The sequence below is a fragment of the Amblyomma maculatum genome, chromosome 11 (genome assembly GCF_055883805.1).
Source record: "Amblyomma maculatum isolate TAMU_Amacu chromosome 11, ASM5588380v1, whole genome shotgun sequence".
In the NCBI taxonomy this organism is placed as follows: domain Eukaryota; kingdom Metazoa; phylum Arthropoda; class Arachnida; order Ixodida; family Ixodidae; genus Amblyomma; species Amblyomma maculatum.
The window spans coordinates 46142926-46159827 of NC_139354.1; the positions used below are offsets into that span (position 1 = coordinate 46142926).

At 42.4% G+C, this 16902-nt stretch overlaps 1 protein-coding gene across 1 annotated transcript in view; it reads right to left on the minus strand.

Annotated features, from left to right (window-relative positions):
• Positions 1–5503: 5503 nt before the first annotated feature.
• Positions 5504–16902, minus strand: part of LOC146173726 (venom metalloproteinase antarease-like TtrivMP_A) — a 44450-nt gene continuing 33051 nt past the window's right edge. Inside the window, exons 12-14 of the mRNA XM_084585255.1 lie at positions 13610–13763; positions 12070–12195; positions 5504–5530 (exon numbers count right to left, since the gene is read on the minus strand). Coding sequence (XP_084441381.1) covers positions 5504–5530; positions 12070–12195; positions 13610–13763 — 307 coding nt within the window. The remainder of the gene's footprint in view (positions 5531–12069; positions 12196–13609; positions 13764–16902) is intronic.

Genomic DNA, 16902 nt, shown 5'->3' on the forward strand with positions numbered 1-16902 from the left:
ACGACGGAGACAGAACGATGCTATGATAAGGTGGTTAAAGATGCCGTAACATTTCAGTTAACGTAAAACGACAGTAGAAATCTATGTCAAGTAAAGTTGACTGAACAGTTACGGTGTCCATTTTTTCTGCCTTATCCGAGCATCGTTCTGTCTCCGTCGTTGTTGGCTTTGTTTTTCGTTCATAAGTAAAAAGACAATCAAATTCCCCGCCAAAAGTACGTCACTGTGACGTCACAAGCAACGTCACGTGTTTGTTGTGCCTCACAGTTCGCAGGGGGCGCTGGGAAACTAAAGCCTCGCTCAGAGTCGACACGGACGCAGGCTTCTATGGGAGTTACGTTATCATTTGTTCTTCTACCATGTGTAGCGTCTGTTTGAAGGTTTTTCGCGCCAGAATAGTAATTTTCCGAAACGTAGCCAAATTTAAGCTACATTTTACCAAAATAGCTAGATTTGTAGCTATATTTTGAAGAAAGGAGCTAAAACAGCTACTCGTAGCTGAACTACCTTTCTTGGTAGCTGGCTGAGTCCAAAAGTAGCTAAATCTAGCTACAAAGTAGCTAAATTGGCAACACTCAGCGGAGCTGCAGCAAACAACCCGCGAGACGCGCACCTGCGCTGGGAGAGAGAAGGGAAGGTCGAAGAGAGAGAGCGCGCCAGCGCTGTTCGCTTGGTTCAGTGGACGCTGCTCAGACCTGAGAACAAAGAATGCGTACGCCGCGGGGAAAGCTGGCGCCGCTGCGTCGCAAACAGCTGCCTGTCAAGCACGGCTAGAAAGAACGTACCGTCTTTGCCAAAAGCAACCAGGTCGCCAGATTAGCTCCTTAGCCCTGTTGTTGAGCGTTTTACAGGATATGCCAAATTAATAATCACCTGTGCGTAAAAACAGCCTATCACTCTTATCTGTAAAGACCATTTTTTGCTTTTGAAATAGATCAATTGCTCCAAACACGGTTGAAAGGGAAACCCTGCAGCCTGGATACTTTTGGCAAAGACGGAAAATTTTTTTTTAAACTGTTAGAGCGAACGAACCTGAATTCTAGATTGAAATACTCTTGGTCTGGTTGCAATGTTTTGATAATATTCCTAAAAAGCATGAAGAATTTGTTCAGAATACTGCATAGGAACAATAATTTAAACGCGTGATGTTAAGCCGACTTTGCAAAAATATTCGAAGGCAGGTCACGAGAGTTATGCACGCGCTTATGCAGCTTCCGGACATATATTTACCAGTTGAGAAAGCATCCTACCTTTCGTCGTAGCCGTAAATCAGCCGCCGGGTTCATAAAAATCAGTAATTACCTATTTATCACAAATCAGCTCAAACTTTGGGTATTCTCTTAAACTATTTCACAAGGGCACTAAGCACATTTCAGTGCAGTGCCCGCACTTTGAATTTTGTTCCACGTGAATGCGCCTGCTTGTTGTTGCTTTTGGTACTTAACAACGCCAGGATGGACGTTCATGAAGCGAAGACGGCGGTGCGCACCACAAGAAAGTAGCTGCTTGCCACGCATAACGTCATGGTTAGGCGATTGTGTAGTTCATATTGTTGCTGCGATGCAACATCGGCATGTCGAATGACATCTAGCAGTCAGACTTGATCACTTCCGACCAGGGATAGGGTCGCTATTTTCAGCTAAAGACTACCTCCTCTTGCATCTCACATAAAGAGCTGTCAAGCCTGAGCCACAGTTGGCTAGGCTAGACTATCCGGCTTCCAGTTTGTGCTTCACCGCCGCTGTTATTGTAACGCTTAACTGATCATTTGCGTTCGCTTTAGTTTCATTCGCGGTGAGGTCAGTCATGACAAATCCAACATGGGGATAATCAAATGACAAATCACACGAAGTGCCTATCTAGATGCGGCATCACAGGATAGCCCCCTGTTTTAACCCCGAGAACTGCCAGGCTATTTCTTCATTCTTCACACAAAAAATGCGCAGATGCAATGAATCTTAGTGGATCAGAGGAAGAGCCCTGCCTCATTTGTCTGTGTTCTTGGCCGTGAACAACGTTTTTCACCTCCTCCGCTATTTATGGCATTGCCATTGAGCCGGTATAGCTCGCAAAGCATTTCAGAAACGCTGTTGCATTTCATTATACCTTTTCATCCGCGCCGGGGTGTTAGTACAGAAATGGTGCGGGTTAGGGTTTAGGCAGGTAATGTAGATTATAGGCGCATTACTGACATCCCCGTTGCGCCCTAAGCGATGCGTTACGATGAAGTAGAAGCAGTGGCACCCGAATAAATTGATACAATAAAATAAACGCTAGGATAGAGTTTCTGAAAGCCCTTGTATGAAGCACGAGGAAAAGAATCACTCTTTGGATGCCAAATGCCATTGTGTTTCTTCCTTGTGCCTATCCCTATAAAACAGGGAGTCTGCAGAATCTCGTCTTGTGCATTTTGGCTCGAGTTAATATTCTCTCTTGACCGTGTCACTGCAAACATAATATAACTGCTGATCGACTAGAATTATTTTGGTTTTAAGTAAAATCTTAAGGTAGAACAGTTGGGGATAGGCGATAAAGGAATTGAAAGAAAACTGCACCAATTAGAGCGTTCCGCATAACTAAGTTGAAAACAACGGCCTGCATGGCGCGCGTGAAAAACGAGCAGCTGACATATTATCCGCGCCGATAAGTATGGTAAAATTGCGTTTTTACTAGAAGCGGGCCTGATGAATGCGACAGATCATTTTTATGCAGTAGAACTTCAGGCGCAAGTGGGGTGATTTAAGTGATGCTTTGGTGAATGATTGATTACTGATTTAGTAGAGTTATTCTTTAACACCGAATTATTGAAGACAAATTACTTTTACAATGCTGAATGATTTTTATCACTAGCGCATGGCCTTTGTTCTGCAAACTCAGGCGGAATGGTTCAGATAATGCACCATGTCTGTAAAGCGCAAACTAAAATCGAGCACCTAGCACGGCAGACAAGTGCGGTTGTTTACTGAAGACTATTTTTTCCTCTCGCATGGGGTATTGATTTTGAGATGAAGGGAAATATTCTTGGCTTTGCTTGACTTGACTAGATTAATCATTTTTCGCAGAAGAGTGCAATCAGCGTATGTATAGGACGTGTACAACAGTAGCAAAAGGCTCCCTTAAGTTGCAGCTTTCGGGAATATTACGAACGAAGTGATTAAGGAGATATTACGAGTCACAATGATTTCGCATCGTTCAACTAGAACAAATCCACGGCAAAGATCTTTACTTTCCCAGAACACTAGTAACGCAATGTAACTTATCAGAATAGAATATTAGGGGAGCCGATACGAAATCCTTATAATTTAAAGACCGCAATTAGGATGGCTTGAAGGCTTTTATATCAATAGCTTTTCATAAGTGTCACCATCTGATATGAAAAAAAAATACCTCCGGAAGTTTAATTGACATTATTGTTATAAGTTCTTCTGGTCAGATATGTTTATTGAGACGAAGGATTAAAATCAGAGAGAAATTTTCAAAGGCTGGCCAAATTGCGACTATCAAACGAAAATTGAGGAAATATCCACTGAAGGAAAGATAGTATTGCAGAACAACAAGTTTCTCTAAGGCGCGCTTTATATGGAACTAGTGTACCCCTTAAAAAAGCAGTCACAAATAGGATGCATTTATTATATAGAGTGAGACAGCAGAATAATTTCATCGGTATTTGTCAACTGCGTGCAGCTTTGTTAGCTGCGCGCTTAAGAGCAAATCTAACCATGTTTCAATCGCGCAATACGTCAGTATTTAAAGCTGATGATTTTGTTTTCATTAAAACATTTCTTGGAGATCTAAGGTCGAGAAATGTTGGCAATATCATGGTTAGTTCTTTGATTCTTTTTTGCTCTTAGCAATTTCCTCCAGGTAGGCTCCAGGCACTGTTTTATTGAGCCGCACCAAACAGCTTGTTTGAATAAATGGTTCATGCATTTGTTTGGCCATGCCGGAAACTTGCATCACACTCATAAATGTGCCTTAGATCACATGAATCGGATTGAGAATCTTCGTAAATAAGATAGATATACTGTGACGACCGTGCCATTCATTCAATAATGGAATAAAGGTACCCACAACAGCAACTTTAGAGTACAGCATTGTGGGTGAATATGTGTGTGCGTGTCTCAGTTTGTAACCTCCGAGGTTTTATAATATGTCTCCACGGATATAAAGAAAACATCTATTCGCTTGAAGATAACAAGAACCGGCATCATACTCATCGCAGTGCTTAAAATTCTCGAGAAAATGTCTGTGTCCATCTCGTGCATTGTTAATCATGTTGCTTAGATAAAAAAAAAAACTAAGTCCACTGAAGATTTGCTGATCTTAGTGTTTTTTTATAACAAAATGTTAAAACTTTGTCCATGATTAGGGGTTTCAGTGCGGTTATCCTCAAATAAATGAGACCATTCTTCTTGCAGAAATAATTGTTCCTCCAGTTATATTCGCCATATCCTGAAAGAAATAGCAAAGATGCAGCCTGAGAGCAGACAGCTACTTCTCTAGAAGAGAGCCTACCAATGGACGTTCTCATGAAGCCAGCTTTATTGGGGCGTGCGTCCGGGTGTCAAGCACTAAAACATATTTATATTTTCTGACATCCGCTCGTCATGACCATCTGTGTAAGCACAAATTACCTTTATTAAATTTTCCCTATAATTGATTACCTTAACACTAGAGATATATGCAAAGCGCTGAATTGTGAGAACCATTTTTATATGGTAATCCATGACAGAGAAATCAGTGCTAAATGCGCTCATACGAGAAATTCCTGTGAAATGATTTTGAATCCAAAATGCACGGCGGTAGCTTCCAGTGAGCTGTGAATTCGTATGCTGAAATGCACATTTCGAAAAAGTTTTTACCACCTCAATCCTTTACCCTCTTTTGTCCGTAAATATATCATAAATAGATTAATATAGTTCACCCTAAATAGCGCTCTTCCAATTACACAGCCGAGCAGTGCTAAAGCACACGGTAGCCTGTTTGCTTACCACTAAGAAAATGTATGCTTAGTATTGTCGAGTAACGTGCCAGGAGCGAACAACCATTTTTTTTTGTATGGAAACTGCACGTAATTATTCTCCGGAAAACGATAAAAGCTAGAATGTGCGAAATATTTTTGCTGTGGAACAAACTCGGTCAAGTAACAGGAGCTCCCAAACTGGGTTCTTTGTCTGCCCGTGCAGTCAAAAACGCAGCAATGTTTGTTTGAAGTTGGCAGTCTTAGTAAACAACAAAGCAGCAGCGCCTGCCCTTTTGACTGGATTGTTGTCATTGCAGCTGGTAATGCAGCGCATGTACTTACGCTGTGGAAACAGTGCTCATTGCTTCGAGAGCTACATTCGTCGGCGCTAGCCTTACGTTTCCTCTCGCCTAATATAGCAGCTCCATTTGAAATTCACACTTTATTCTTGCATGGAAATTATAACTGTGTAAAGAAATAAGTTATGCATAAGTTATTATCTTCCATAGACATTTTATTAAATGCGAAGGATTCTGTTCGTTAGGCGCAAACCGAGTTCTTGCATTTCTGAAAAAAAAAGAAAAAAAGACGAGATAAGGCTTAGTAAATGTTCTCGCCTGTGAATAGCGACCATATAAACTAGCTGCATATTGTAAAAAATGAAACGCATCATTTCTTTTTGTAAACTCCTTTCCGTTGGCCTTCACCTCAGCACTTTTTCAAAGTATAACCATTACGTCACTCGCTGGGCACTGCAAATGTATATAGAGCCACTTTACCGTGATTCAGAATACCTATACTTTTTCTTCATTGTGAAACAAAATTTCTTCTGGAAATTTCTACAAGACGTTGACTGTAATGAAAGCGAAGTTTTATTCTCATTTTAGTTTCACATTAGGTTAAGCCAATGAAATGTAGTGCGGCGTCATTACGAATACGGGAATACGGGAATGAGATGGCGGCACTGCGGCGTCCATTAGGCTTTGTAGTTACAAAAGCGGGCATTGCGTTGCAGAGATAAAATTTTGTAGCAGAAGCTCTAAAAGCCTACCGTGCCAACAATCGCGGCGCGCTGCTGTGAAGTCAACACCGGTTAACTCGTGATCTTTCTTGGGAGGTGAAAGCATACGTATGCGATTTTTAACATTCCCGATGTTCCAAGGCGGGCAATTCAGTTATCGCACCGCTAGCTACTACGGCCCCCTGGCAATAATCAATAACACACCGAGTGGGCCAAAATGTTTATTGAGGGTATACTCGAAGCTATGGCTTCATCTAAGGCACGAGCGCCGTGTAGACAAGCAACGCAAACAGAGCTGCATCACCGTGACAGGTCTGGCTTCCAACGTGCTCCAGTCCTGCACGCTCACCTCACCGTCGCTCCATCGCGCATTATATATCCTGTTATATTTAAGCAATCGACGTCACCGGCGTGCTTAGTGTGACGCTTGTAGGCCTTCCTTACAATCAGTGATATCGCTGGCTTCGTTAATTGGAGGTTTACCCTAAGAAAGGAATAGCCTGCGCGTGATCCCATGTGAGGTATATTTCCCACCGTTCTGCGATTTCGGTGGGCATGGGTTGTCTGAGCTGGCTTGATAACACATGCGTGACATTTTATGTTTCTTCAGGAATTTCTTTGGCTTCTGAAAGGACAGCCGTTCATTTAAGGAGTTCCCTGCGGTTCGATTGCCTCTCCGTCATATTGTGCGTGCGGCATTTCCGCATCCACAACACTTCCCTTTTAAAGTACTATTTCATTTCTTCCATGGGATGAGTTTGGAATGTTCGGCACGGTCACTGTTCTTTCGCCTCAAGTAGTTAGTCAGTTGATATGGCGCCATTCATTTCGTCCCACGACTAGGCATGATCTCGTGGTTTTTCTTTTCTTAGTTCGAGATTTCGTTTGAGAAGCGCTTTTCTTCCATCGAGGGTCAACGTACCTGGGCAAGCTTGCAGTATCTGACTTGCGCATGTCTTGCCTTGGCTGGGGTTGGTCTTCTTAACGATCATTAAAATTTCTTTCATCTTGATGTGGGGTTTTTAAGCGCAAACAGAGACAAGTACAAGAGAGACGACATGCACACAGGCGCTGTATGCGCATATCCTAACGATCTTAACGATTATTGCCAAACGATGGGGCAATTGTCTTAACTAGTTGTGAACGTCTGCTCTGTATTCAGTGTTTATAGGCTGAGTGAAACAAATGAAATGCTAGTGCGGATTCCTGTTATGAACCGATCTCGCATATGCACTCAGTAGCCGCTTGTTATCACATTGTGAGCGCCCAATAGCACGTGAAGTAAAGCAATTGAAGCGTTCAGTAGAGCCCTGTTTGCCTGAAACGTAATGTGTTGTGGTGGATTTTACGGCTTGTAAGCGACTAAGGCTATCATGCGCCGCACATAAGGTGTATTGTTCTTTCTTTCTGAATAATCACGTTAATGGGGTTTAGCTATTATAGCTCGTTTATGACGAATAATTTGTTTATTATTTTAAACGTATTATAGCAATACTAGTAATACAAGCCCTACTAAAGTTAACGTCAACCCCACTTCAAATGGCATCAAGGAGCAAATTGACTTGGCTTGTAGGTGGCTTCCGCTTCTTCAGTACGAACTTGACCACTTTTTGGCCAGGGATCCTTCCTACGGAGCTCTGACAAGCTCTGTGCTGAACGCAACTTAGTGAATGAACCTCGCTCAAGCAGTGTACACGTGCTCTTGGAGCTTAGAGAGTGCGACACTCTCCACTGCAATTCATTATTATTATAAACAGCGCGAACACGAAGACAAAGGACCAGATAAAAGACACAGTACAAGTGCTGACTCACAACTATGCCTAATCCCTTTACTCCAAGGCCCAGAAAAACAAACATGAAGAAAACGAAACAGTCACGTGAAATAACCCCTGGGTTCACCTGCTGCTCAAAAAATCACTTAAGTAAGACACCGCTTTGCTTGAAAGAGCAAGAGAAGTCTTGCTAACACACTTATTGTCCGTTGAAATAAAATAGGATTCCACTATCTCTCTCGTCATCTTCTCTTTGTGGCGATACAAAATCCTAACCTTGTCAAACTTAGGAGTGCACTTCTTCTCCTTCTTCATTATTTCACATGAATGGCAATGTGACACCAGAAACGTTTTGTTCTTTCCACTTCCCAAGTTGTTCCGGTGTTCCTGTAGTCTCCTATTAATACATCGTCCTGTTTGTCCTATATAACTGGCTCCACAAGAGAGTGGAAGCCTGTACACAACACCTGTCTTACATCCAACATATGGGTTTCTATGTTTCACCCCACATTCTTGCTTCTTCGCTTCTCTTTCCCTTTGAATAGCCGGGCAGATCCTCTTCGTCTTGAGCGGGGCGGTCAATGCGACGTCAACATTATACCTCTTGCCTACATTTTTGAGGCCATGCGAAACTCTGTGCACATACGGTACCACTGCAACCTTCCTCTTCCTCTCACCCATGCTGGGCAGGGATTTTAGTCTGTGCGTTGTTTTAAGGCTCTTCAGTACCCGGCAACTGGCCTCAATAATAACCGACTCCCGATAACCGGCCTTTGCAATTCTTGTCACTTGTCTTTCAAAACTCTTGCCCATGCCGTGGCAACAAGATTTCTTCAACGCATTTAATAAGCATGTGTTAATCATCCCATTCTTCACTAATTTGAAATGCCCCCAATTGGAGCTTAGCAACGGTTTCATCGATCTCGGGTGGTATTCCCAACAAACATGATCATCACCGAATTGAATCAATAGATCTAAATACTGTTACCGATCGTCCACTGGTTCTTCAACAGTAAATTCCAGCCCGGATCCACACTAAGTAAAAACATCTATAATGTCCTTCATTCGTTGATTGAATCCTTCACGGTCTGTGAATGGATGTTATGGATGTTATGAATTCTATCATAAAGTGAATTTTTACTGCTAATTTGAACCTTATAACCCATTTGCTACACATGTATGGTCTTATGTAGCGGGTGGCCTTGCAAAATTTATTTTTAACGTACATGCTATCAGAAATAAATGCAGTTTACAATATCTCAATGCCATTTTATTGCCATTGATTTAAGCTAATCCGGACGTTAGGAGCCTAGCAAAACGTCTTGCTTTGTATGGCCGCTTCTATTGATTTCTGACTGAAAAAAAAAGCAAAAGCCGAGCAGATATTGAACACAAGAATTCTTCGTGGCAAGCGAGTTCCAAACATCGTAGCTCTTCGTGTTCCATCTCTGACCTGGAGCATTCTCGCATCTAACTCGGGTTAAGTATAATAGCGCCCAATAATATTAAAGCTTCCCGTAACTTTCTTTATTTGTGTTTCCTTTCTTCGTTGTCTTACACACTTAGAATGCGCTTGCTGTAGTTCCTCCAGTCATTTCAAAATTTCGTCATCTTCGACACCCTTGCTCTCCTGTTTTGCAGCCGCCTCCCACTACTTCTTTATTGTTTCACAATACTTTTCCCCTTTCCGGTCACAATTCCCGGATGCTTTTTCTGCCAATATGCGTTTGCACCCTAATATGTTTCTGTGCAAGAGAAGGGCTCGCAGCAGCATAGGGAAAAATGGTCGTGTACATATGATGTGTGTCCGCTGTTCTGTTGCGTTATTTTTTTAATTTTGTGAACCGCAAGCAAGTTTGATGCCCGATTTTAGCTTAATTACACGGAATCATCACATAGTTTAAATGGCATTGTTTAATGCAGCAACGCAGATAGCAGTTTTTTTTCTCCAGTACTCGTCGACTGCAGCGCCGAGGGCGTACCGAACTTTTTTAGTTTCAACGGCTATTTGCAAAAACGACTTTGTTAGAGAAAAGCCTTCTGGAATATTACAACTATGGTCAACTAAAACCGGCGAGACAGTGCAGTCCTCAAGAGCCAGATACTATCAGACAGAGCAGAAGCGTCAGGCTACACGTGGCTGCCGCTTTACTCGGTCGCGCTGTCATGGCGAATTGACGCACGAAACTGAAGATCTGTCGTCTAACGGGGCCAACATAAGATTCTGGAAATAAGAGATAAACGTTTTAATAATGTGTGGAAAAGTGAAACCTGTAGTGTACAGGACTATGGGTTTTCGGGCTAAAGGAGAACATTGAAAGTTTTCGGATTGGTCATTAAGAAATAAAATATGCTATAGAAGTTTAAAAGATGCATTGTATATAAACTGGTCGAATGTATAAATTTGGGAACCGCATTAACTGCGTGAGATTAACAATCGAGTATTTCATTCTACCACCAAAACATATGCATATTGCTGCAAGCATGTACAGAATTACGAGCTCGAACCGTCACCTGCCGTAAACTTCTCTCGAGTGCGCACTGCCAGACTGCCTTGCAGCACAGGCTTAGAAGGCTTCTAACATAGGTATTTTAGCTAAACCTATATGTTCTTTGCTAAAGTTGCGCTGCGTGTAAAGAAAAACATCGAAATAACTTTTTCTGAGACACGGAAGCCCAACATAATGAAGGTACTAATGTCACAATTCTTTAATCCTGCTTCGAAAAGCAAAGCTTCTTAAGAAGTTGGCTATTCACTTCACATTGTTTGCTAAATCTGCACAAGTATTAACGAAACGAAGTCCTGCTGTGCATCAACCCAGAACTGCTTGATGTGCCAGCGTATAATAAAGGCCAAAGCGATTCTTGCCATTTAAACATAGCAAGGTGTTCGTCCAGATATCACAGTAAGTGAATGGCTGTAATGAAATTACTGTAATTTCCTTACTTTTCCAGGCAATTTCAAATATACTGATTTATTTAGCGGAGCAATTTTGCTGCAAAAGTAAATATTGCATTTAAAAATTACTTTTACTAAAATGAGCCACTCCTCCTTCTTTGTTTTACTAAAGTGAGCCACACCTCTTCTAGGTACCAAGCCAGGTAGGGTGCATTAAAGCAGGAATGTTGAACCGCAGGCCCCGGCCAACATAACGGTTCAACAAAGAGATAGAATTGATTGAACGGCGCCTACAACACCCGCTGCCGTTTTTGCGGGCTCACGTACTGCGGGTATCCTGTGAGCCGTCAGAGCTATTTCTCCAAGACGGAAGACGTAAAGTGTCAAGGGGCCGCCGAGAGGAAAAAAACTGGCGCAACACAGGCGTAATTCAAAACTTGTTTGGAGCACACGACGATTTATTTTGTGGTTATATTTTTCAATGTATTATTTGTTATATTTTGAACATATTTATGTCTATATATTTATATTTATATATTTTGATTATTTTCTTTTTATATTTGCGAGTATTAATTCCCGCGATGTTTCATAATATGTTACATTAGTATTAGAATAGTATTACGTTCTATGTAATGCAGCTGGAAGTGGAGATAATGTGCGACTGCTTGTATATATGCTTGCTGTAGCGCTTTGCAGTGTATTCTGAGATATCTAATACTAAACGATAAGATTGGAGAGGAAAATACGGCACAGAGAGGATATCGTTCAACTACTTTGAGTGTAGTCTCTCTCTGAATATCGCAGATGGCCTTCGATAGATGAGTGGTAGTTTCTGACTATGCAGGACATAATATACCCAGCAATCTGGACGAAAGCTTTTTGTTCTTGTTAATGCACACCAAGGTATTTTTTTTTAAATCGTAAGATTACCATAAAAATCAAAATATCATCAGGTACACCCTCAGCACTTTTATAGTGTGTTTGCTAATTATTTCCATAAATCCTCCCTATTTTTTTTTTATGGACGTCTTGTCTACTGGCTGTGAGCGGAGAACAAACATTAAAGTTTTGAAATTTCTATACAAAGGTAGATATATTCTTTACAATCAGCATGTCCATAACGTAACCCTATTCCAGCGTTGTCTAACAATCATATTAAAACCCGTACCGCGCATTGGTTTTCTATGGGAGTGCTCGGGCCGACCGATTTAAAATCTTCAAAACAAAATTTATGCTACACGTTGGAAGATTAGACGATTCCCGCCAATATGCTCATTAGAATATCTAAAATATTCCACAATTTCTTCATTATTACTGGAAAAGAAAACATGATGTGGGAACACTATGCGCGAATTATTCGCAAACGTTTCCTTTATCTCGTTTATTTGAACAGAAAGTGCTAAATATACTTCACCATTTGTGGCTGGAATCTATTGCAAGGAGTACCGTCTGGTGCAAACCGAATCGCATAATTTGGCGTGCCATCTTTCTTGTCTCCTAGTCTGCAGCGGTACTTGCATTGTTTGAGGTCGGAATCCCACTGAAAATAGAGAGTACTGCGCGTTGGTCCAAAGTGAGAGCACATAGAAGTACTTGCGCGGTTTACATTAAAGGCTACGACTTGATTTTACGGGCAGCAAAGAAGTGGCACTGCAGTAAAGTAAGAACCGGGAGTATACGATGGAATATACCCAAGTAGAAGTCTGCCAACTTTCAAACGGAGAATAAAACCTCTTTTCACTTCAATAGAAAACCAAATACATGACTAAAGTAGATGCGAAATCGAAATGTATTGTGCTATTCCTTTACATTGTTCCAGAGTTTCATAACTGCTGTTACATTTCTTTATGTTTTGTTATTGGCACGTGTCTGAATGCGTATTTTGTACTGCGGTGATAGTTTTTAACTCGGTGTTTTTGTTTCATGTGTTTTTGTTTCATATACGGTGAAGATTGTTATATGTAGTTGCATGTGCATTGCCTGTACTTTGTACCCGCTGCTGTTGTGCCCAGTGGGGCCAGGACCTCGTCAGGAGACTAATTACCTCCTTTTGTCCTGCCCCACGGGCAGTACCATGTATTGCCCACACATTCACTGAATAAATAAATAAATAAATAAATAAATATTCCATGCTACCTTACCCTGTTAGGATAAGCATGGATGGAGAATGCTGACATCATCGTTGCGTAATGTTACGGATAAGGTAGTGCGCCGCGCGTTTATTATGAACTCTATCATTTACGTATATTGCGAAATTGTTTAGATATACGCGATTTCCGATTACAGGATCCAGGGCTTAGCGCTCTTGTGAGTTGTTTTGTGCCGACCATCTGGGAGTGTTGTTTCTGGCCCTCTACATAGTCTGCCAGCTCCTCCACTTTGATGGTTTTATAGGCGTCCTAAGTGCTCATGTGAATTTTGTGCAAATACAACTTAACGCTACCAGCAACTGAAGTTATATTGAAAACGTAGGAAGAATAAAGTTGTGTCCACACAAAAACATTTCAGAAGATATCAACCAATGGCAGGGACTGGTAAAAGCCCCTTTAGTATATATGCAGGCAATCTCTTGAGGTAACTAGCTGACTGAAGGCGCAATCATGCAATATTAGCCTCCTCTGCCTATTTTCACGCGTAATTTCAAGAATACGGAGATCTCACAGAACCTTAATGACAGACTGCAAGTGCTATTGATGGCCGTAATTTCAAAAGCAGAATGTTGCTGCTCTCTCCTACTATTCCTGGAGCTGTGCGTAAGTACTCTTGTGGAAATCTCGAAGATAGTTTCCTCATTGCAGCCTCGAATTGAAAAATTGAAATTGTTACAGGAATTGCAGCCCTTCGTTAAGTTTCAGTCTGCGCAGGATTGTAAGGCTACAATGCACAACCGTGCCAATTCGGTTTTGAAGCAGACAGATGCATACGCAATATTCAAGAAAAAAGCAATGCGGTACCTTTACATATGAGGCGCTAGGGTGTTCAGGGAAGTACGTTTCACAGTACTTGTCTCCGGTTAAAATTTCTCCTGGAAGTTTCTTCGCAGTGTCTGGCAACACAGCACGGTTTAAGCGGCTAGCTTCCTGTCTCAAGCAGCCCCCAGAAGCAGACCTGGATAGAATTGCGTTGTGGAAGAATATTTAAATGCCGTATTTAAATTTTGTGGAAGTGTAAATTTATTTGTGCAAGAATATTTATAGGGTTGAAACGTTGAGGCTAACAAAAAGGGTGGTACTTAAGAGGATGACGATGCAGAGCGCCATGGAAAGAAAAATGGTAGGGGTAACGTAGGAGATAGGAGGCATGCAAAGTTGGTCAGACAAATACTTAATGGGACTGCCGTTCTAGTGCAAATCGAGAAAAAATGGGCATGGGCAGGACATGTATTGCGAAAAGAGGATAACAGATGGTCGCTTATGGTACCAAATTCGATTCCAAGGGAAGAAAAGTGCAGCAGGGGGCGGAAGAAAACTAGATGGGCGGATGAGGTTAAGAAGGTCGCAGTGGCCAATTGGGTGCAGCTGCGCGGGAGAGGGTTATATGGGGGAATATGGGAGAGGTCTATGCCTTGCAGTGGGTATACGCCGGCTGACGATGATGATAATGATGGTTTAAAAGTATCCGCCTCGACGCTAATACGTAATCTAGAGAGAGAGAGAATATATTATAGAGGCAGGAAGGTTAACTTTTTGATTCCCAGTAGGCCACCTTACACGGGGGGCGGGGGACAAAGGAAGAAAAACGAAAAAAAAAAGAGTGCCAAGGAAAGGTGCCTGTCATATGTCCAGAGATCTTCAGTAAAAGGTGAAGATAGCTTGCACTTCAAGTCTTGAACTGAACCCCGAGTCCTTTCGGTACTTGAGGAGCACCTTCACTGCTTTCCTTTCTGACGAAGGTACCGTCCAAAGGCCCAACATTTTAGCTTGTGTAGGAGGACGAGAGTCCAAGTGGCGCAGTGTAGCAGCCAGGAAGACACGCTCACGCTCAAATTGAGGGCAGTTGAGAAGTATGCGCGCAATCATTTCAACACATCCGCACCTCCCACAGGCTGAATAGTCTTCCATTCTGATAAGACGGGAATAGGCGTTCGTGAATGCTACTCCTAGCAACAGGCGACACAACATTGTGGCATCTCAGCGCGGGAGGCCGAATGGTACCTGCAGTTGAAGTAACTGGTCAAAATGGTGAGAACGGTACGTCCGGCCTCCAGGCGTAGACCATGATTGGCTCATCAAGTTTTGGGCTCAATCAAGGGTACAATGCGGGCTTGACGATAGGTTGCGGTCTATCGGGATCCCTATAAAACGATGAGTTTTGTAGTAAGAAATGTTATGACTGTCCATGCATACCTGATATGGATTCATAGATTTGCGTGTAAATGCTACTAGCGCGCATTTTCCCACTTAAACGCTGAGACCCTGCTTCTGAAGATAAGATGAGTTAGTGTTGCTGCCCGTTAAAGTCTTGCACGCCCCTTGAGACGCGTTACAGAGGAGGTACAAATGCAGATGTCATCGGTGTAGATTTGTATATGGACGGTGGAAGGTAGGTTCTCTGGGAGGCAGTGAGTGCTAGAATAAACAATGTCGGGCTGCGTACATCACTGTGGGGCACACCACGGTGGGTGTCATACGCTGGAGTCGAGCTACTTTCACAGTGAATAAAAAATTATCGTGTCAGATTGCTCTCTATTCGAGCAAACATCCGACCATCGAGGCCCACAGTTTCCAGCGCATCAAACATCAAAGCCAGCAGTTGCTTTCGTGTATATTGTATTATGCTTGGAGTACCACTCAAGTCGCATTAAAACCACTCTTTCTGTGACCTTTCCGTTTCCCACACTTTCTGACAGAAGCTATTGGCTTGTAGGATGTGAACTTGAGCAGAAAGTTCCCTAGTTTTAGTAGGGGTATTAGCCGAGTAGATTTTCATTCCTGAGGAACAACGCCGTTTAGCTAAGAGTGGTTATAATTTTTGAGGAACTCTGCTCGAGCGTCGTTGCTGGATGGAACAGCGCAGCGTATGTGAATCTATCTGGCCCTAGTGACGAAAGCCTACATCTTGCAAGAGTAGTCAAATTTCTTGCGAGAAAAGATGACATCCATCGGTGATTCCCGTGAGGCAGGAGGAACAAGATAGGATATCGAGCTAGTCGTTGAACTCACAATTTTCTTAGAGAAGCTAGTTGCTGCCTCAATCTCTTTGCGCTCTTGATATACAGCAAAAGCTTAGATTGACTGTTGCGGCTGTGGAGACGCACGAAGGCCCCGAACAATCCGCCAGATTTGGGATATGGACTATCGGGATCCAATTGCTGGCAGAAAGTCTATTCTTTCTTTGCTAGATTTTTCTACATATGCCTAGCCGTTCTCAGATCAGTTAAGCAATTGGTTTTTATGTATAGTCTTTCTGCTCGCCACCGAAGAGTACGTAAAAGTTCTAATTTGATGTCACATTCGCCGTGTATATTCAATTACAAGATGTGATTACTATCAACAGTCATAGCATTTGCTACAGTGTCCTCTAAAATGTCAGTTACGGCCTCTTTGCATGTCTAATTCATAGGCCTTTGAAATGCTTTCCAGTCTATGCGCATAAGCCTAACTGGGCCGGACGCACCACGTCCATTTATTTTAAGGCAAGTAGGAATATTGTCAATCCCATGGGTCGTCACATCGCAAAACCATTGAACAGACCAGTGCAAAGATCGAGGAAATGTCAGGTCTAGGCAACTGCTCTAGGAATAGCCGCGTAGGTAAGAAGGACAGCCGTCATTCATTGTACAGAGTTCATTATAGGAAGCAAATAAGGCCAGATGTTTTTCTTTGTCATTGATTCTGGTACTTCCCGACAGTGAGTGGTGGGCGTTAAAAGGATCAGTAATTATCGAAGCAGCCGTGGCTGCCTCTTGACGGCCTTCAGCATTTCGCAGTCCAATTGTGTGAAGAGAGATAAAAATGCTGCAGTCAGTGTGAACTGTAATGTCTTTGTCTTCGCCATGAAACCTGCGTACTGATCTTCATTGTAAGGTAGGACTGGCCAGCGAACGTTCGTCATCTCAGTGTGGATGCGCACCAGGACTTTTCTGCGCTCTCGGCATGTAGGAGCCAAAAAATATTCGTACCTGGAGAGCATGATTTTGATTGGTTGAGGTAAATTAGGTTCGCAGATAACCAATATCGGGAAGTAGTTGCTGAAGACGTACGCCCGGAAGCTTGAGATTTTCGAATTCAGGCGAACGGAGCTGCGT